Source organism: Rhynchophorus ferrugineus, unplaced genomic scaffold (assembly GCF_030347505.1).
Source record: "Rhynchophorus ferrugineus isolate W39M unplaced genomic scaffold, kcgeb_rfMv2 rfM2, whole genome shotgun sequence".
NCBI classification, from domain to species: domain Eukaryota; kingdom Metazoa; phylum Arthropoda; class Insecta; order Coleoptera; family Curculionidae; genus Rhynchophorus; species Rhynchophorus ferrugineus.
In genome coordinates, this window is record NW_027472581.1 from 70,732,392 (window position 1) to 70,756,793 (window position 24,402).

The 24,402-nt window shown below is 29.9% G+C and overlaps 1 protein-coding gene across 3 annotated transcripts in view; it reads right to left on the reverse strand.

The window, feature by feature from the left end:
• Window positions 1-24,402, reverse strand: part of cpo (RNA-binding protein) — a 555,476-nt gene that overhangs the window by 63,779 nt on the left and 467,295 nt on the right. For all 3 annotated transcript variants that reach the window (XM_076394570.1, XM_076394569.1, XM_076394568.1), the window contains exons 2-3: window positions 19,296-19,373; window positions 5,604-5,657 (exon numbers count right to left, since the gene is read on the reverse strand). In XM_076394570.1, the coding sequence (XP_076250685.1) occupies window positions 5,604-5,657; window positions 19,296-19,373 (132 nt within the window). The remainder of the gene's footprint in view (window positions 1-5,603; window positions 5,658-19,295; window positions 19,374-24,402) is intronic.

The window sequence follows — 24,402 nt, forward strand, 5'->3', positions numbered from 1 at the left end:
CTCTTTGAGGGATGTATAGCATCCTTTCATAGACTGTTAGGTAATATAGGATTTGAATGGAGTAAAGATAACTTACAAAGAGGTCGAATGGAATTTTGAGACATTGTTTATAAAAGAATACAATTTTTAAAAGCATATAAAAAATTAAGGAAGACTTATTATTTCAATAAATGTATTTAGATGAGATATGAATATTCCAGAAAGATATCAACCAAGGGTCACTCATGGCTGGATGACAATAAAAATAGAGTTAAGACAAGTGATAGAAAAAGGTAAACGTTGGAATAAACATTCATTAGGTTTTATTATTTATAACATTTATTAATAATTCATTACAGATATATTGTTCTTCGTGATGCAAATAAGAATTGTTTATAACACTTTCAGTTTGGATGAACTCGATCAGGCACATTCATTAAGAAAATGACAAGTGATGGAATTGTTAACAAATCTTAGATAGATTGGAACTTTACAGATCAATTATTCACTTGACTGAAGCTTTCTAAATATGGTATTATGATTCAGTGCTGAAAATTTCCAAAACAGGGTTATGACAGTAAAAATAACTAATGGTGAGATATAATTAATATGCGATAACTGTGGGAAATCTAATTATAGAATATCAAAGTTTTATGTGCACAAATATGTGTGTAATTGTTCACAATATATATGAGCATTGGGTTAAAATGTGCGAAGAGAGCAAGAATACTAATTGTTTTGCAGATATAGCAAATGCATTAAGGAGAATGCAGTGATTAGATTTAGTTTTATCAAGAAATATGTATACAGGTAGTAACAGAACAAACTAAGGAGAAATACCGAAGGATATAAGAACTAAGCGTACATATGCCCTTTAATGAAAGTAAAACGTATTACTTGGATATATAATTGTTAAATAGGTGTATTACGCCTCCAGGATACCACTACATAAAAAACGCGCCTGGAACTATAGTTCATAGGTGGTATGGAAAATAAAACAATATAAATATAATAAAACACAACCCTAATCTACAAATTTTTATAGTCGTATTAATTGTAGTTTTAAGTCCTTTGATAATATATGCATTAGAGGTACTGTAATGTTAAAATAAATTATATTTTATAACAGGATTTTTTAATTTAATATTATAATTTTGTATTTTTAATAGTTAAATTATTTTATTTATATTAGAATTTTGTTGCATGTCAAAGCAAAAATGAACTGAAACTCAAAGTTGATGCGACAACATTGCGACGTTTTGACGTCATCAATTCAGATGACGTGAGTCCACTGCTGTTTTGAACTGACTATACCAGTTTAATAATTTACATATATTTATTGCTCCTAAAAATATCTAAAAATGATTAGTGGTTTATTCTTCGAAAAGAATATAAATGTAAAGATGTTTAAACAGAGAGTTAAACAGAGTAACCTAATAATGTTAATTATTATTTTTCAGATAAAAATGAACGTAACATTTAGAGCAAATGAAATATTATCATAGTGGTAAAATATGTAATAAAATAATAAATATATCTATAGAGTCGACAAATAATTTAAACAATTTAAATAATCAAACAAAGAAAGATTACTATGATGCGCCAAATAATATCTAATATTATTGCTAATTATATACTATATAATTATAATATTGTTATGTTTTATTACAGATCTAGTTAGCAATCAAATAACGGTTCTTTGAAATACATCCCAAGTGCTACAAGTTGACCATTGCGTCATGATCAGTTAGTATTGGTTTGGAGATGATTGTTGAGAATAATTTCAATATTTGTTGCTCGTGGTAATTACATGAGTACATCGTCAAAAAGATGTGCATGAGGGGATTGATTAAGTTATTGAAGATCCAGAACACTTTTAACGTAAACAGTTTCGTCAAGCTGCTGTATTTTATCCTTACAAAGTTCAATTAGTGCAATCTTTAAAGAAAAAATGGTTATGTTTTAAGAACTTTGGATGAATGAAATTTGAGATGAGTGTTGAGTGTTTTCCTGGTCAGTGAAGACTAAATAACGCCGTCTTTAGTGGCGAATTCAGAAGTGACATGATCTAGGTTATTTAAATAAGCAAAATAGTCAGATATTGGACTTATCCAGTAAATATTGGGTAATGGACTAACCCAGGAAATAAAAAAAATAATAATAATAAATAACAATAATAATAAATAAACATAATAAAAACAGCAATAATAAACAAAGAATTTGCACAGTACGCACGCTTTATGCTCTTATGCTTTTTTTTAACAATGAGTAAGGGTGGATGAAAAATATTTGGAGGGTATTTTATAAAAAACCATAAAACCGTCTAAGCTTTAATGTATAAATATTTTTCTATAACCACTTTTTTAATTTATAAAACCTTGAAACTTTCTCACTGAATATACCGTACTGACAAGAGATTAATTTTGTGAAGCCTGACTTTGAAACGTATTGTATAGCATGTTATTTGTATTGTCATATTTGCGTCCAGATATTTGTTTAACTTTATGATTATAGAGATCTGGAATTTGAATGATTGATGGATCGGCGGTGAAGAGATATTTTATGGCTTGTTGAAAGGTTGAAGAGTCTGAGTAGACTACTCATAATTTGGTAAAAACTCAGAATTGTTTATAGTCTCGAATGCACTTGAAGAGGGAGCCCTCAGGAAAATATATATCAATAAGCAGTAACTTTAAAGGTTTTGTAGTTATAATCTCGATCTCCAAATATAACTGCTCTGATACCATTATTTGGAATCCAATAGGAGATAATTGAATTAGAATATATAAGAAAAATAATCTAATAGAAAGATTGTTGTGCTTTTTCGTCTCTTTATAAAACAAGTTTAGTTTTTATGACATTTTGTCAGCATATATGCATTATCACTTTATTGACTATCGAAAACCTCGATTATTCAGTTCTTCTTTCTTATTTTCTATATTTATAACTATGTTGGAATAATTAAATGAACATATTTGGGTGTAATGTGATTTAAAACTTATTGTATACCTGTTTAAAAAATATATAATAAATTTGATTGATAGTAAAAATCAGTAGGGTAAAATTTCAAAAGTAAGAAGTATTCTATATAGACTTTTTTATAACAAAGCAGCTTAATAAAATGTTTCTGGATTGTAATATAAAAAAGGATATTTCCCACCTACTAACCTGCAATATAAAATCACCTACCAACAGAATTACGATCGACTGTGGCCATGCCAATTTTTTCGTCTCATAAAAATTCAAGCAGCAGGAAAATCTGACATCGGATGCCTGTTTGAGAGAGGCCATGTACCCGCCAACATCCTTATATGAATAAATTTGATTTTTTATTATGTGCCTCTTTTTTTCTTCGCCTCCGTTCTAAGGTGTCACATCTTGATTTTGGAGCGTGATGAAATCTGGTTTTTCATCCATATTAGTTTTTTTATATGTTCGGTTCGAAAACGTTTGAATGAATGGCTTTTCAAAAGATTCTACATACATTTTATTCCTAAGAGGATTAGATTTATTTCGGACGTAAAAAAATCCATGTGCTGGGAATGTTATTTGTTGCTTTGATAAAAACAAGACTTATTATTGGGTGATCAATTGTTACGTGTAGTTGATTGCTAATATGGTAAGTAGGTACAAATTCACTGGCCACCTAATAAATATAATTTAATTGTAACATTACAAATTTTAAATCGAAATATTAATGAAATTATGATTAATAAAAAATCTTCTCCACGGAAACTATATTATAGTTTTTTTAATGGACTCCAATCTCTACGCCTTATTAGAATTTAGTACATTTTAATTAGTTTTTAGTGTTATTTAATATTCTAATTCAATTTAAACAGTCTTGAAAGTTTAATTTTAAAAATAATTTTTATTGAATAACACATTGTTAAATTTAAAAATAGACTGCTTCAAAAGTGTTGAAGCATTTTGTGAAAATGGGCATTCAGTGAAAATGTTTTTAGAAAATTGCGTGACGTTCTAATGTAATCCAATTGTTAAAAAGTTTAGGAAATGCATATAGCCAGTTCACAAAAGGCTTTTCACTTTTTACATAGAAGGGTTGGATGATAAAGGAATGAGTGTTAGTCGATGTTCACAATAATTTGAAAAAGGCTTTGTGAGTTTTACAAAAAAACTTTAACCTTACATGGACGTTTTTCAAATATGTAAACAACATAAAAACTACAGTCAGTGGATTATCTAAATTTGCATTTCATGGATGACGTTTAACTCTAAAATCGGGAAGTATGTTAGAGTGACAGATTGTTTGCCAGTTAGCAAAACTGTACTACAATTATATTTGGAGTGTTTGAAGAAAGAACATCGAAATGTTGCAGCGATTACAAATAGAAGCTTCGGCACCTAATTGGCATAACTGAGATGATTATGATAACCATATTATGTGTTATATTTCATGGCAACGAGATGAAAGCTTGAAGGTAATTACTTAGCAATATTGCCTAATAAGTATTATATATTATAAGTATAATATAAGATTAAGTAAAAAAATAGAGAAGATTGAACCTTTCTGGAGCAGCAAATGAGGTTACTTGGAAGTTTATGACTTCTTATTTGAAGACCGTAGGTATTTCTTGAAACCAATGCAAATGCCCTTCATTTTGATGGATGGTTAATTTGAAAATTAACAGACATATACTTTTTAATTATACATAGGGACCTTAAATCTACTTTTTGCAATAGATTCCATTAGAATTTATATTACAATTAATATAGTAACATGTGTACATGACATGTTATTACTTTTATTTGATAATTTAATAGAGAAATATTGGAACATGACTGTGAAGTCAGGGAGCGAAAAGATCACAAAAAGTGAAAAATATATCTAAAATAAAATTAACTTCGTATAGCTTATGAGCAAGATTCGAAATTTTACTTGCGTTGTATATATACCTTTTCCGAATGAAAACTTGCATCAAATAGAAAAATTCAAAAATTCAGCAATAATTTTTATTTGTGGATAATTTTGATACATGACGTTTGATTGTTGTCTATTTTTACATTCAGTCATTTTGGGTATTCTTAAGTCGATGTTTCACTTAAATATGTACAAGAAAAAGATTATATCCGCCTTTATAAAATTCAAATAGTTAAAGATTCAAGGGAAAATTATGTTGTAAGGAAAACTTGAAAAAACTATGCTTAAAGAAACTGCAACTATTAGGCGACTTTAGACGATCGGTCGCGACTTGAATAGTTTAGAAATTTTGAAGTTTGATGCAGGATGAAGAATTGCAAACTTTGATGGATAAAGGTCTAACGCAAACTCAAGAGCTTACAGCTCAACTGGAAGTCGTTCAAATGGTTATTTCCATCATATGGAAAAATGATTCTGGCACCTGTCGATTGAATACAAGTTAACATATGATTTATTTTATTTATTTATTTAAAAATTATTTATTGCGAAACCGGAAAACTTAGGACATGAATATAAAATAGGGCATCAACTTAAAGGGGATTTCTTGTGTACGTGATGCGACAAAAGATGACTAAAAAATTCTTTGAACAATGTGTGAAGATCATTCATAACAGCCTGAAAGAATAGCGCTGTTTCTTATTAATATTAAATTTAAATGTAAATAATTTTTAGATATACTTACTGAAGCTGTTTTTCCATTTTTGCTTGTGACTTTCAAAAGTGATCCCTCGTAACCCTGGAAATAAAATAAGTTTTATTATTCTGAATAAAAAAACTTTCTTCTCATTAACGAACGAGTACATTTTGAACAATACACAGTAGGTAATTGCTCGATAAAATGATAATCTACAACAATAATTATAGTAGACCGTTGATTACACTTAAACATATTCGGGATATTTTGATCCCACAGTGGATTAAGCGGCATCATAATCAAATTTTCAGCTTGTAAATCAAGTTACACTTAACACGTGTACACATATCCCGGACCATAAAATTACACGGGGATTAATGTCAGAACGGAAACTGTGAAATAAATTATTAGAGATGTAAATAAATACTTAGTAAAATACTTACTTATAAATAGGTTGTCTTATGTGTCTCTCTTATAAATAAATCTGAAGGAAACCCTCGTATAATGGTAAGGTGTATACAAATAATTAACCAGCAGGAAGTTTATATTTTGAATCGGGTCTTATTAACAAGGCCAGGATTTATGATGCCAGTACAATTATCCTGACATTTATGTATGGCGTATAAACAGACAGATGTACGCGGGGTTAAATATTGATTTATAAAGTAAGTTTTTATGTCTCATAGAAGGTTGAAATTGCGAGCCTATACATATAGCTGTCAAGATTTCATTGCTGTGATATTCTCTGAATAAATGAGTAAATGAGTTTCTTTGTTCTTTGTTCTGTCTTATACCAGATTGTGATCAGTTGGCTTGTAGCATGTATAATACATTTTGTAGTTGCTTAGATGGTATGCTAGCACCGCAATATCACTACTTGATACTAATAATCAATAATAGATCTTTAATTTAATAAATCCATACAATGAGATTGAATATTGGTTACTACTTACCATAATTTGATACTAAATTAGATAATTGTCAATGAATTAAATGTAATTAAATAAAGGTTTTATGTTCCATAGAAAATTGGAAATTATAACTCAATATATTTAGTATCTCACTGATGTACGTTTTTCTGAGTAACTTTCCCTTTTGCCCTAGATTAGAATTTGATGTATGTTACTGTATGTTAATACCGTAACAGTTGATATTATTAGTAGTAAATGCATACTGTACGGTTAAATATTAATTACCATATATCAAGTTTACACTTGTAATTTGAATATTGTACTTAAAAAGCTTATAGCTCGAAAAATCTTTTACTATTCAATATTATACCTTACGATCGGAAAATGTTTCATCCTTTATGGATGTAATATATGAAAACATTTCCTTTGACGAAAAAATATCAGCTGACATCTTCTTTGCTGTTTTTACGGTTAAATATTAATGTACGGTTAAATATTAATTACCATATATCAGGTTTACACTTGTAATTTGAATATTGTATTTAAAAAGCTTATAGCTCGAAAAATCTTTTACTATTCAATATTATACCTTACGATCGGAAAATGTTTCATCCTTTATGGATGTAATATATGAAAACATTTCCTTTGACCAAAAAATATCAGCCGACATCTTCTTTGCTGTTTTTTGCATTCAAAGTATTTTCGATTAGTTTTCTTTTTGCGTAATATTGCGTATTGTTCTATATATTCTATCGTAATATGATATTGTTATCCATTAAATTTGTACAGTTTTAAAAGAGCAAATAAGTTAAGGCATTTGTATGACATATTACATATGTTGTAGGAACTATATGTAGAACTATACTCATAACTGCCAACCTTATATAATTACTACAATTATCGAACAGCATTATATTCTTCTTAATGTATATGAAGAAATGTATAAAGTATAAATATGAGGAGAAACACCATTATAAACAATTACGAATAAGTATTACGAAATTACTAATAATGAGTAACTTAGGGTTCTATATTGTAGATTGATAATATTATAGCTTTAATATTTTTCATTGTATTTATTTGATTTATTTTAGAAATGGCAGCTATATATATAGAATGCCTTTTGTCATAAAGAAACTTAAATCGAAATAACTAGCATTGCTCTTGAGGAAAAACAAATGAACAGATAAAAAGGGCCAAGTTTATAATGCACCTTCGTTATCAACCTTACATTATTGGACAGTTGAACGTGCCATTAGAAATATATTTCATAGATATTGTTCAGATAGCTTAAATGATGTTACTGTTTAAGAAATTATTGAAATGAGTTATAATAAAAGATCAGAGAATGTGCGTGAGAGTGTCAAGACCGTACGTATTTCTATTAAAATCAATTAAATTAAATTTCATACTAATGGAATATAGATAAAGAAGCTAGACTAATTAAAATATCACCTGAAATAATTACTACATATTAATGTATAGATATCAAAAAGTTTTTAATAAATCAAGAATAAAGCAATATAACAAAAATTAGTAATTACTTAAATCTGATATAGTTATTCATTGTTAAATTTACATGTTATATGTTATGTTTAATTAATTATATATAGTTATATATAGTTTATCTGCTGTGAAATATTGACGGGATTGTAACAAACAACTTCTTAGTACTCAGCTAATTCATTATGCCCAGCGTTATTTCTACTGCAGGGGATAAACAACATAATATGACCTACACATATATATTTTATTTGTTAATAATACACAAATTGCATTTAAAACTGCTACAATTCTTTGCGGAATAGATTCGTAGTGTTTAAATAATTTTTAATGGAGTGTTGTAACATTTTTGTACCAGAACAACCGCCAATTGCTTCAGTGATATTGGAGGCGGACATCTGCAACTCCCTATAATTGTTCAACTGTGGCTAAGGAAAATCTTTGATGATATTCTGATCCTTCAAACCAAGAGTGAACCTTTTTGCTTAGGTGTATAAACACATTATCATCTTGAAATATTTCAGATTCTGTATGTTAATCACAGTAAGAACTTCGCCATTGAGGATGTAGATTTATTAATTCGCATTAATCTAGTCAATAATTTGAATGGGTGAAGTAACTGAAAACTACAATACAGTCGTTCAAAACTATTGGACCAAATCGCATTCTCTAATGAGCTAGTATTCATGTTTTATGATCGTTGCACGACTTCTTTCACAGTTTAGTGTTGGCTTCCATTATAAATTGTTTCGCAGCCCTTTCATGAATGTTAGCTTTGTACTGTACTGTTTTTGTCGAAACAGTATTGTTCAAATGAGTGTTGAGCTCTGCTGTCACTTTTGCCGCGGCCGTTTTATGTTTTCTGGCCATAATCCATTTTAATGTTTGTCGATCTCTGTCAGTTGACTTTGGGTTTCGCTCAAGGAGAGTCCTTTGAGTTTTGGGTATGCTGTCATTACATTATTTTCATCACAGGCGCTCCCGAAGACCAAATACTAATAATCTGTCTGCTTCCGAAGTTTGATCATACATGTCACTGAGAGCTTCTTTTAACCGTTAAGTGTATAATAACTGAGATATAATCTACAATAACGTAAGCTGAGCAATAGATACGTGTCGAATTATAGCAGTCTTGCCAATATTCAACAGAATGTACTATATTGCATGGTGTTACACCACAGCGGCTATATATGAATATAGAAGTAGTACTAGAGGTAGTTGGGAAGTAATAGAGGTACGACTTGCTCTGTCGTTTTTTTTTTGATTAATCATTATCTTTTTGAAGTTGTACGGATCTCCAATTTTCCATCAATTTGATCAATTTTTTATCTTTTGACAGCCGGATGTTCCAGGTTCTGTGTCAGTGATCTAAAAAAGTGATAGAGGGAGCAATGTTTTGAAGATACGGCAGGTTTCATATTGGAAAATCACTTAATCGCATTTCTCCTTTATAATTTTGTTTCTTTAAATGGTTCTTTTAATGGTACAACATGTTAATAAGTTCATAAACTGATGCAGAAATTGCCACATGCTTTTACTAATATCGACTTCACCGTCAATATTTGAGAGCATTTGATGAACCTTAGTCGTCGAATTGTTTATATTAAAGTATAAAATTAAAGCGTCTTGTAAATGACCAGAGTTTGTTATTTTCAAATATATTTAATACAAATATTAAACTAAAATATATTTGGAAAAAAAAATAAAGAGAATAATTTAAATGCTAACAAATGGAATTTAAACAATTTTAATAACATAAAAATTAAGAGGATTTATATATTATATTGGAAACCGGCCCGTATTATAGTTGGTGTAGTTAAAGCATTTAGGTGTGAGGATATTGTTTATTACTCCCCAATAGTCCCGTTAGGAACCAATATTTCCCAAAGAGACGGTTCTGGAAGATCGTTAATAACGAAATCGAATATGGTAATCAATTTAATCTCCCTTCCTCGCCTTCGATCTAACCCCTTTTCGTTGTTTTATGTAGTTACATGCAAGCAATACTAAGCCCGCCAAATTCAGTTTTCCCCATAAACCTAAGCAAACATTTATTCAACAAGGGGGCTGGATTACAATTATAAATTAGGAGAACTGGAGAAAATTGCGCGACGTTTACCCCGGAATATTAGGTACACCAACCAGATTCGTCCTAAATTTCTCGGACTATTTGACGTCGGCGACGATAAATATACCTCGTGTCTTAACCTCACATCTGATTTATATTAAGGTTCGAAATATAAACTTGCCAGTTGTGAATTATTCCGTTATGATTTTGCGTTTATGTGTGGTTATTCGAAGAATTTATTCATAAGACAGGGTGCCATTTATTTATTTGTTGCCCTCGATTATTTATTTCATAAGGCTTCACGCCCTTACCATCATTTGTATAATATATGATGCAAGATTGTTCAAAAATTAAATGTAATGTAAATATTTAATAATCAAGACAGCTACTTATCATGGGTTAAAATTAAATTAATAAGATCATGTATTGGATTTGACTTTTAAAAAAACATGCTTGAAGTTTCTGGTTTACATACATACTTTTTTCAGAAAATTCTTCACAATTTTTACAATCACTCTGCTTCAAGAAGTATACTCAGTTTACGAGGTTTTTAATGCAGGACCCATGTTTCATGCATTATGATGGTATTTTACATCTGTATACAGTATTCCTCCAGTCCTTCTTATATCCTTAAGATATGAGCTATGTGACATCTTATTATTTATCTTTTCATATTTCCTTTTCATATTTTAGTTGGAATACTAAAGTACAACATCGGTGTTTGTTCAGCAATTATTGTTAAGTTCGCGGTGCACACCATACATAACATTTACCAAGTAACAATGTAGCTTCAGCAGTATTTTTGCTATCAGGAAACCCATAAAAGCATGATACTTTCACTATATATGTTATATTATTATGAGAATAATAAACATTGTTTTGTCAATTCAAAATTATTAAATCTTTATATAAATATATTATTTATTTAAAACATTTATTCTAATAGTTGGAATTATATGAAATTTCGAACCATGTGTTAGACTGGAGACTGATTGTGTCGTGGTTGTAGTTATTGAGAACAATTGTCAACCGAGATCATACTTGGATATGATTTGGTTGAGCCGTGAGTGGTGGTCGCAAAAACAATTAACTGTTTGAATTTGTTTTGAAAAAACACTATATCGTTGTAAGTAAGAATACTCATGCTAGTTGAAATAAGAAGTATATATGAGAAATTATAATCAGCAAGGTTTGGTAAATATGTTTAGTGGGATAGGGATTTCTGTTTTAGATGCTAATTGTTAGTAATCTTCTATGGCGATATTGTTAAAAATTGTGTTTTGTTAATTCCCACACATACAGAATAGAAGCTTGGACTTTGTGCTGATAAACAATCACTGCACAATTGACGATTGGAATTATAATTATCTATTTGCAATCGAGGGACTGTTGAAATTTCTTCTACTTTACTCAATATGTTTATTTTAAAAACATTTATAGTGTTCCTAAAGTTTTTCATTTATAAAGTATTCTGTTGCGTAATCAATTTAGGTAATGAGTTCAGACAACACCTAACTGGATGAGTCTTTATACGTAACACATGGAATTCTTAATTTAAATTTTCATGTGGGATCATTCTTTTTTTGTCTAATTAAAATAAAATTTTAAAGCAATGTGTTTGTAAATATCAGATAGAGTAAGTTCAATTTAATGATGATTTAGGATAGTGTTGGGAACAATCGACTGAAATCGACTATCGACTGTTCAGTAATTGACTACTTTTTACTATCGACTATTTCAGTCGCTATTTTTGGTTCGACTGTTTTTACTGGTAAATATTTTCAGTCGACTGTTTTCAGTCGCTATTTTCGGTCCGACTGATTTTATTACTATTTACTATCGACTATTTCAGTTGTTTACTTTTAGTTACTATTTACGGTTCTACTAATTCATTCGACTGATTTTTAACGTTCTGGCCTTCCGTCCTAGCCGCGGTCTTGAAAGTAATGCGTCGAATTTATGCTTATATAGATTTATATAATAATAATAGTAATATATGTGGTTTTATGTTTTTTTTTTGTAGTTTGCTTGTGAATAACTATATATTATAAATTAATATAGCAGCATAGGAACGCTAGTTTTCGAGGGTAAAAAAATTAAATTGTAAATGATAAATAGTAAGATATTTTTGAGTGGAATAATAGGTAATACTTTGGACTGGTATAATAGATAATACTTTTTTGATAAACTTTCACGATTTTTGTCCAAGCCTCTTGTTTGTCGAAACTTTTTTCCTAAAATCTCGAAAACTAAAATTAGGTTCCAAGAGTTTCAGAAATTGCATAGATCTAAAAGATTTGAAGAGTTTTTTACAGCAGCAGTTGTTACATTTCTTTTAACTACTAATATTAACGATAAAGAGGTGAATAAAGTATATTAAATATTTGAAATAAATATATTTTCTGATAGGAAAACTCTACTTTCATATTTTCTTGGCTATTAAGAAGAGCACCACAGTTTTTATTTGTTAACGACTATCTTAACAGAATGTGTTCAACTTTTAAAGCCCATTGAAATAATGACCACCGAGTTATCTGGTGAAAGATATTCCAACGATGTCTTTAATTATACGGTTAATAAAAGGACTGCAACATTCCATCAAATTCATGATTTTAACAAGTGAATGGGGAAAAATGACAAAATTGTCTATTAGAGGTCCTCAATAAAAGATTGGCAATTTTAGAAATGAATACGATATGCGGGAAATCCACATTTTTAGATCCTAGATTTAAAAAAGCAGGATTTGGTATTGCAAATAATGCTGAGACGATACAAGAAGTTATCACAAAAGAGGTATCTTCCATTCTTACTTCAAAAAATACAAATATAGTTCCACAATTCGAAATTCAAGATCGCTTCACGGGAGAAAAGTTGAACATGATAATATTCACAGTAATTTAAAAATATTTCTGTTCAAAACTAAATAAAACTTTTATTTAAAAAGGGTCTGATAGTTATTGTACGATCATTTTTAGGTTCATCATGGATTAGATTTTTCAATGATTAGGTATACGTTTACATTTTATTTAGTAGTTATGGTTATTGAAAATCATTACTTCTTAGGTTTTATTAAGTTATATTGTACTATTTATATTTATTATGTTATTTAAAAATAGCAATTAATATATTAAAACATGATAAAACATTTGTGGTGTTATTATTCCATTCCTTTTTACACATCCACAGAACATTCAGTATAAAAGTAATCCTACTTTCTTTAAAAATATATTGTTTATTACATGATAATAGAATTTTTTTTTCTTTTCTTTTTTAAAGTTATCATGTGAATTAATATATGTACATCTCTGTCTCGCTTATATTACAATTGGAGAACATAAAGACATTTAAAATTAACTTCTCTAAGCATTTATCTCCGTCCTTTCCTATCTCACATTTTATACAGACAAGAATTCGTACATCATCGTCTGACATCACGAATGGAAAAAAAACAGTCGAACCGTGCATTTGACTGAAAATAGTAATTACTATTTTCAGTCGCTATTTTTTTGACTTTTCGGCTCTTTTCAGTCGATAGTTCCCAACGTTAATTTAAGACAATGAGATAATGTGTAAGTGGATATGATTAATTAACTTTCAGTTTTAATAAATTAGCTTACGGCTGGAAATGTTGATGATTCTAAACTTTTGATTAGTTCTATTTCTATTTTTTAATTAGTCATTGAGTGAGCGTGTTAAAAGTGATTGAAAATACTCGAGTTATTAACATTCTGTTTTGACAGTTCGGCATAATCTGTGGTTGTATTTATATATCATATTATATTTTTGCTGAAAAAGCATTGCTATAAAAATAACATTACAATTTATACGCCTAACAGGTAGTGAAATTTTGCTGTGCTCATTGTACTCGCTCAACCCCCCTCTAACTGACTACCGGTCCACAGGAGAAACGGTTCACTAACCAGAACTGTGGAACCTTGTGTTGACGGTATAAATAAATTTATTCTTTATTGATAATATACGATGATTGTAATTACTCTTATTCTGATTAGGAAGTGACGACGAAAAACCTTATTTCTATTTTTATAGGAATTAGAGTTTTAATAACACATTTTCAACGTTATTTTCTCTCAACATATATACGCAATTAAAACATATAAATATCTCTAAAATACTGGAGCAATTATGCTATTTTTGCTGTTTGAAAGATATTGGCCAAGATATATTCTTCTTGATTCGAGTTACTTGAAAAATACAAGTATTTTGTCAGAGTCTGATGATAACAAGTCATCTCAATATCTAAATATTATTCTATCCGCAGTTATTAGGTTTTACAATCAGTTTCCAGAATTTTTTGAAAACAATGAAAAAATGAATTTATAGCAGTAAAAATGACTTTATATTTATTAATATAAAATTCCTGGCTTATTGAAAGGCCTGAAAAATACTCCACCGTAGCATCTTTAAACTATTATTTTATATCAATTTTGTCGCATAGCGATTCTACTTCATTATAATTGAATAATTCTAATATAAAGTGAATGTTAGCTAATTACTAGGGATTTTTTGTATTCTAATTGCACTAAAAGTATTTCTCTTGCATTATTTTTAGATTACACATAGTTTTAATATTATTTTTGAATTTTTTTTTCGGAGAACAGAGTTTTTACATAATTTTTTATTATTTATTATAGCAATTGAGTAAATTAATACTAATAAACCATTTGTTTTTATCCTAATTTGCGACGGCTTAAAATTACAAAGTATTTTTTCTATGATAGACGCTTTGGGTTTAATATTTATGTCACAGTTTTTAATGTGCACTAAGTTTTACTTATAACTTTACTGAATTAGATCATGGTTTTACTCGCATTCTAACTAAGCCATCAATATCTAGGATCTGGAGAACATCAATATTGAGGTACCGTTGGAGCCTTTGTTCATGTTTTTGGGCATAGTCCTTGATAACGTTATCGACAGTTTCTATCTCCAAGTTCTTATGCCCCTTGTTGTTACAAATTTACCATGGATATCACCAATACCTCGCAGTGCCTTGGTACAACTGCCTTGGTATAGCTGGTACAACCCTAGAGTTGAAAACCATAAGTCCATACTGGTTTCAAGGCTTATTGGTAAAGCGAAAGCTTGTTATATACTGACAGGGCTGAATATCTACCCAATAACCAGTATATTTTTTTGTACTTATAATGTTTCACACATGATTTTCACATGAGTTTAACATCAAGGGTCATGCAAAGATATTTGACTGTTTTTTCCGTACGGAACTACTTGCTGATTTATATATACTGGCTTGTGCTTAGTTCTTTTGTTGGTGAAGTCAATATGCACTGAATTATTTTGATTATTTATTCTGTTCAGCATGTCGAAAATATCTGTTTCGGCAACTGTTCGGTTGATTCAGTGTTGTTATCTACTGTGTCATCTGGAAATGTATCAACAACATTTTATTTGAGTGTAGGCAAGTCTCAAGTGTACAGCAAATAAAGTACTGGCCCCAATATACTTCCCTGCAGCACATCTGCTTGTATTTTCGTCAAGTCAGAGTAGGCATCTTTTTCATTGACTCTGATGTATCGATCAGTTATATATTCGTAACCCTCATGCCAAACTTTATGGAAAGCTTGAGCAATATCTAAAATATTGCAGAACAAACTTTATTTTCTTCTAGTGATTTTTCTATGACATTGGTGATTCTGTTAACCTAATCGATCGTAGAATGTTGTTTTCTGAAACCAAATTGATGACCAAAAAGATGTTTTTCCTCAATGATTGCTTTTATTCTTTTCATTAAAAGTTTTTCCAATAATATGGATATTGTTGGCAATAGTGATATTGGCCGATAATGACGATGTTTCATGAGATGGCTTTCCTGGTTTAGGAATCATAATTACTTAATCTACTTTCTACATTTGTGCTATATATTGTAGTCCGAATGTCAATTAGTGCTTTTCTTGGAAGTTGCACTAATATTTTCGTAGTAATAAGGTCAAAACCAGGAACGTCTTTTGCGCTAATATTACTTTTTTTTAACTTCATTTAGAGAGACAAATGGAACTTTCATCCGTTCCTGTCCAATGGCGCAGAGTAATGATTTAACGGTATCCATTGTATGGGGTTGAAGTATTCTCTCAAGGTGGTCTCCAGATCTTGTAGCCTTCAACCTGATTATCTCTGGCCTAGTTCCCATCTTTATTTTTATAAGCGTTTGTATGACAGCGAATACTCAGCAGTAGCAATATTAGCAAGTCCACGCAGAAATTCATTCATGGTCATTTTTTAGTTGTTTAATATCATTTACTATAAAATATTTTGTTGTTTTTAAATTATAATAAATACTTTTTGTACTATATTTATTTCGATAGCTTATATTTATACATTACCTATGTAAAGAATTTTAATTATAGGATCCTATTTTTAGAACATTTACATTTTTTCCAATCAATATTTTCATTACTATAAAAATCCCTTATTAAATATGATAAGAATTATTAATGGAAAGAACGTCAGTGTGGCAGCATGCTTTTGTGTTTTTCATAGACCACGAGTTGCTTTTGTTTCGTTCGCGGAAGTAGTCTTTGATCTTTATATAATCTTAGGAACACAACGGAGATCGCAAACAACGGCAGTATTTAAAAACGGCGGCATAATATCCGACAGGGGGTAGTCTGAGGTTCAGCCATTTAAGTCGAGCGATAAAAATTTCAATTAACTTGGCTCCTTTGATTTTGTTTCAATCGTTCCAAGTTATTTGTTATATAATGTTCGATAAATCTGAGAGAACTGACAATATTAATTTTCCAGGGGATGATTTTCGTTTCATATAATTTTAATAGCTTATTTTAAAATAATTGTTATTCGTATTATGTATGTATTTTATTTATTTAGTTCGAAAATAAGAATAAATAAGCGGTATTGGTTGGTGCAGTGGTAAAGGCGACAGGACGGTCCACCTACTGCTGCGATAGTCATCGGTTCGAGTCCTGCTGAGTCATGGCCGTAAATTTATGTTTGTGATTGTTTAATATTTGTGGTTGGCTGGGTAAGACCGGATGTCTTCTGGGATGAAATCTAAGTGTGTTAATTGCCAGTCGGTAGGCTCAATGCCGAGGACTGTTCGGAGCCCATGTTAAACAGTAAGCCCAGTCCAGATAAAACCTCATTGGCAAAAAGGATACTTAACATTAAATTGAATTTAAAAAGACGAATTTAAAGTGGTATGTACAGCATGTGATATATCCGATACCAATGTTACTATATGAAATAGAATTTCTAAAACTATGCACCCGAAGGTTCCATGCAATGACAATTAACTTATGTTTACCTTAATAATATTGCCCTTTATATATTTAATTTTTTTAGCTGAGACTTACCATAAAGTATATTTAAATACTTTACATAATGCCCTTTGCATAATTTTAATAATTACATAATTTAAGTACCCTACATAATGCTAAATAATGTGATAATGTACCCGATTTCTTTTATTATAAAATTACGTATTTGAATCATAAGATATAGTAATTCGCTTAAAAAAAGCGCTAACTTAATTATTTAAAGGACGGTTTCATAGCTTATTAATAGTCACTTTATAATAAACTCATACGCAATAAATACATGTACCATTAGTGTTTATTGCAAAAATATTGTTTCATAAGAGATATATTTATTCTTTTGTGGAGAAGAACTTTACAGTATTACAGTCCCACGGTTTGGATCTCTTGAGCCTCTCTGTCTGTCCTAGTTCAATGTTATCCAAGAATTGTCCCATGTACCTCTCCCCATATCTTGTTGCGAATCTCATAATTTCCTCTATAAAAGTTGGAATCTGAAGTATTTTTGATAACAGCAACTTATTGGGTATGGATAATTTAGACTTGTATGTGTCATTTTCAGTGTCATCGGAAATGTCATAGAAACATTTTGTTTTTGTGATATGTCACATGCATAGAATAGGTAACGGATGATAAAGTAAGAGAAGGTAAGTAAGTAAGTAAAATGTAAAGTAAGCCTTCTCTTATTTAACTGTAAACATTTTGGCTGATATGAAGGAGTTTAAGAGATTTCACATTCGGTAGATTATATTGGACCTCATTTTCTTTTGGTTTAGAGGTTTATTCTAAATAGTCGGCAAATATTTTGGCTTTTTGTTAAGGTTTTTAACGGCTTCCCAGAGGAGACCTTCCTCCCATACTTATTTATGGAAGATGAGTTAAACATGGTTAGTTTTTGGGAATTCCTTCTAAGTATAATCATTAAGATTACCGTCCTCAAAAGAATGAATTTGCAAGTTAGAAGGTTGTACTTTATTACCTGTAATTAGAAAATTATAATTGCTACTTCTTCACTGGTGTAGTGGAGAGATAAACTGGAGCATTAACTTTTTAAACTATATCACATATGATATGCCGATATGATAGTCAAGCATAACTTTCAATATATTTTAATACAGTCTATTCTTAGATTATATAGGCTGACATTCCGTTCGATAAAGAGGGAGTGGGCAATATTTACATTTTTAATATGACACAAGCTGACTATCAACGTCACATTTTTTGTAAGTCGGAAAGGAAAGAGATGGAAATAAAAATGAATTTATTCGAAGATGAAATGCTGTCAGTGTCAATTTTCTTGTCCATTATCTCTCATATGTTCACCAAATAACGCACATTTTTTATAGCCAGTTAAATGCTGAATTACTCTAAAATCTAAGGAATTCCATTTTTTAATGGTAAAGACAAGACACTTCTTAATTTGCGTAAAATCGTCGCAGAATCGTTTTCGAAATATTCATAATACATTTTTCATATATATATATTAAAGTCTCCTTTTATCAACCATGGGTTTATCTGGAGACTGGATCTACAGTTTAACGTGGGTTCCGAACCACGGTCCTTGGCACTAAGCCTACCGACTAGCGAGTGACTAACTTTAGAAATCACCCCAGAAAACATCCGGTTTTACCCAGACTGGTTACTGGAGTGACTGGGATCATTTTCCTTGTCGGATTTTACACTCTTGCCTAGAACATTCACAAATTTTAAACAATCACAAACATAAATTTACGACTATGCCCCAGCAGGATTCGAACCCGCGGCTACGCAACAGTAGGAGGACCGTCCCATCGCCTTTTCATAATACATTTATATACAATAATTACTCGTTTATTAGTATAAGGTTAATTCAAAAATTAAAATGGAAATAATTATGATATTCTGGTGTAATAAAATAAAAACTGGTGCATAAAAACCGAAATTATATGAATTTTTAAAAAATTCTTACCTCATAAGCCCTGAAGAGTAAATATAGTTCTCTTGGTTTAGCGTCCATTGGCAGGCCACTAACAAATAATGTCCGAACCTGAAAGTGAAAATATAATTTACTATGACAGTTTAGTGATATATGATTACATTTGGTTTAATATAATTTTGTGTTTGAAAGTGAAATATGAAAAAATATGTGATATAATCGTGGTTTCTATTGCTTTAATGAAAATAAATTATATTTATTAGTAATGCTAAAATATTCCATAAATGATAATAAAACATTAAAATTAAAAAAGGCAAATAATGAACGAATTAATATGAAGTTGTTTTCTAAAATGGCCATTAAAACCTTCTTCAAGTCGGTTATAATGTCCTTGATTCACAAAAACGGCATCTTTGAAGCATTTTGTTGAGATTAACGGATTTCCAGAAATCCAATGGAGCTAAATCAGACGAATTGGACGGTTGCTGGATGATATGACCTGATTTTAATAACCGACGAGTGACAACAGATAAATGAAAAAGTTTAATTCAACTTTGGTATACATGTAATAAGTAAAAAAATAATAAAAATATATTGAATAATATATAGTATACAGATTTTAATATGTTATTAATATGAAGTCCTATACAATATTGAACAAATATATACTTCATGTTTGGATAAATAAGGACAGTTTAATTTAATAACAATAAGAATATGCGATATAGTATAAGAACATTCAATCAGATATATATTTGTTGGGAAGTTATGGTACCAGAAAATGGCTGTTGATAAATATTAAAATGCCTCCGATACGTCGTCATTGGTCGATGTGTTTAATTTAGACACGATAGTCATTTTTTATTTTTCATTGGCTTTCGATAGCGATATAAATTTTCATGACGCTTGACACAATTAATATTTTAATTTATATGGTGGAAATATAAATATTTTTTGTTCGCGACGAAACGTTGTTGTTGGTTCGAGAAAGAATGATATAAAAACGTCAATACGATACTTTTTATATTTATTTGTATATGCCGTTTTATTTTCAGTTTCCCGATTTTCCGTAACCAACCAGCCTTGATATTTATTATTTTATAATCCATTTTAAACCTGTATTATTCAGGTCGAGTGATATTAATCTTGAATGCTGCACCATCGATCTTCCACACTTTCTGTTTTTACACAAGCCTCTTTATTTCCTATCAATAATGTAATGTTTTTAAAATACCCTATTTTTTGACGGGCATTTTTGATTTCCTTCTTTAATTTACACTGATCTGAAGCTGAGACGTATCGAATAGTTTATGTCGTGTTATGTTATTGTGTTGAAGGCTCGTGCTAAACGTAGTTTGTATTTACTTTTGTCGTAATCCAACGGGCAAATGTTGGTTAAATTAGTATGAAATTATTTAAAATAAGAAAATTGGTTCAGTGTTAAAATCTATTGATGAAGAATTGAAGAAATATTCATATTTACATGGTGAAAAGGAGTCCTGAACGAAATAACATAATGGGAACCTCATGGGATCAATGTGTTATTTAGTATATCTTCAGTGCTCAAAAATTATTACTGAACGGTGCTAGTAACAAAAATTGGATTTATTACACGTTGCTCATTATGATTTACGATGCGGTACCGTGTAACAACAATTAAATCATGCCCACTACTCTTCTTTTACAGAATTAAATCAATACTTTTCAGGAAAATATCAGGCTAATAAATTAATTTTGAAGGATTTACAACACATATTGTTACTGTGTATTAATCGCAAGAGGTACATTTATAACTAACTTCATGTTGAGGTTTCACTTTTCAGTATGTGTCATTAGTGTTCATAGTGTGTGTTGTCTTTTAGTCGAAAATGTCTGAATTTGAACCGAGTAAATCGCATTTGCGGGAATATATCTTTATTACTTCGATTTGAAAAAAATGGAGGCTGAAGGCCATCAAATGCTATGTGAAGCTTATGGCAACCATGCTCCATCGATTTCAACATGCGAATACTGGTTCTGACGTTTTGAAATTGGTTATTTTGCCAAAACAATTGGAAGATGAGGACTTGAAAGCTTACTCGATGAAACTATACATGCTATAAATGGGGATCATTATCTACTACACGTGAATACAAGCAAAGATACAACAATGCTATTCTTCAGAATGACAACGTTTGACCATATGTTGTAAATCTGGTAAAAAAGATACTTGGAAACATTAAAATAACCCCAAAATAGCAAACCTTGTCCCTTGTGATTACTAGTGGTTTGGATATATGGTTGAAGAACCTATGTGAGCAGCGCGTTACTCCTTATGAATATACCAATGTTCATCCGTAATTTTCCTGAAATTACAAACATAACAAAATGAAAAAATATTACAAAAATAACAATGAAATTATTAACAAGTTGAAATTTTGTGCCTGTGTTATTCATTTAAATCAGTTAAAATTGAAGAATAATGTCATATATTATAGAGAGGATGATTATATAATTAAAGAATATTCCATTTGGAACAAAATATAAATATTTGAAAATAATATGAACGGTAATGATATAAAATTATCTTTACAAGATTAAATCATATATCCCAAAGGATTTAATCCATATAAGATTTCTACCTAATTGAATACGATATTTTTAATAATTGTGATATATATAGAAAAGAAATAAAATGAAGAAAAAAAAACAACGTTCATGGCTTCGAATATAATATGGAATCTGAACTTAATATATTAGTTATATGAGATGAAAAAAAAGTTGTATATTATACTTGTGTCTTTGTTCACTTTCGTATATTTATTGAAAATATAATCATTCTAGTCCATATTGTTTAAAAAATATCTTAAAACTAAACATTACTGATTATATTATACAAAATATACTGAAGGAATCTCGAAAAGTATAGCCCATCCAAAGGAGTTTTGAACATACATCGAACATACGAACTAGCCTGCCACAGTCGTCCGGTTGTCAAACGTATATAAAATTCTTCAAAACAATAATGATAAGAGGTTATAAATCGGCAAACGTTGTTTTAATGTAACGTGGCTTTGCTTGTTTTGATAAATTTCAAATCGCTGCTTATTATTACTCTGAATGAAAATTCCGAAGCTAGACAGGACAAATTGCTTTGATCAGATACTATGAGCACTAGAGCACTAGACTGGACATGGCCACTGAAATATCTCAAAGAATGAAAAACCTAATCTTGAATTCATCGAAAAAGAAACCATCCTCATACGAAGCGGGTGACAAATCAAGATCAGCTTGATCCTAACTTTATCAGATATTAAATATATCAAATGTATCAAAATATTGAATAGTTTTTCAATACTGTTATTCGAAACTGTTAGTCTGAAAAGCATTGAAGAGGTCTAATGGAACTTCCAGATATTGTTTTTAAAAGAAAACGATTTCTAAAAGCATATAGTAAAACGAAGGAATATTTATTATTTCAATATATGTATTTAGATGAGACAAGTATATTTCAGAATGGAACAAATATACTCAATGGTCACTAATGGCAAGATGATAATAAAATTAGTGTTATAACAGCAAAAGTTCATAGAAAAAAGTAAACGTTGGAATAACAATTGATTAGGTTTTATTAGTCATAACATTTGTTAACAACTCATTGCATATATATTGTACTTTATGCTGGAAACAGGAATAGTTAACACCTTCAGTTTGGATGAACTCGATCACATTAAAGAAGAAATTGACGAAGGATGGAATTGTGAACAAATGTTCAGTATATTGGAAATTAACAGCTTAGTAATACACTTGAATGTAACTTTCTGAATATGATATGATTCAATGCTGACAATTTCTAAAACAGGTTGATGACAGTGGAAACAACTACAGGTGAGTATATAATTAATATTTGATAACTGTAAGAAATGTTATTGTTATTGTAAAAGATTTATATGCACAGTATATGTGTGCAATTGTTCAGAATATACATAAGCATTTGGTTAAAATGTGTTACGAGAGAATGAATAGTATCTGTTTTGCTGATATAGCAAATGCATTAAGGATAATGTTTTTTTAAATAATTTATATTTGATAACATTATTTTTGTTTCATTATCTTATTTTGATTAGAATTTTTTTGTGTCAAAGCCAAACTGAACTACAACTCAGACGTTGAGACGTTTTGACGTCACAAATTCAAATAACGTGTGTACAAAACTTCTTTGGATAGACTATATATGGAACTTAATATTATATTATTATGTGGAAAAACATTAGAAAAATAATTAAGATCAATAAAATGTTTTTTTTAACACAATATACATTGAATGACCAGGCGGCTGGTCAGAGATTACGTTATAACTGTACATCATAAACCATGAAACAGCTGATGCCATTCAGGTGCATATGTCTTTGGGCTATGGCGCTACCTGATTGCACTCGCTGAACAGGTGATCCAGGTAGGTGCACCTGTTCAGAGGCCACCATTCTTCCTTTAACCCCTACCTGTCACTTTTTGATTAACGACTTATGGAATTGCCCCGTAAATAGACCAGTGCATGGACATGTTTTGTGACCTAAGGTAACACACTTGCATCATAATTACATCTGTCTTTCATGTATTTATGTACGTATATATATATATATTACATTAATAAGCAACATAATGCATTTAAAAATAATTTTGTTTGTTCAATTTTGTTGTTCATTCATGATTTATTGATTTTAAGATTTAGAACTTTAGGACTAGAATTTTAGAGATTTTTAAGATTTTTTTAAGATCCTAATTGCATAGTTTAAGTTAAGCTTATACACAGAACTGTGGGATTTCTATCATTCCATAATATATATCATAGTATACATCATAATAACATCTACGTAATAGTGGTAAAGTTATAATATAAATATTTTTGTTACTTCTTTTAAAACAACAGCTATATGATACACCAAGTATTTTACAGAGATATGCTGATTTATATCGTTATGACTCATGACAATGTTGTCATTGTACTGGAAGGTTATTGTTACAGAGATAATTTGACACTGTTGGATTATTAGTAATATGATTAGAACGTATTTTATTCCAACATTTTACAGCCACCAATGATGATTTCGAATTTCATCGAATTTTATTTGAAAAATTATCACTAAAATCATTTGTACAA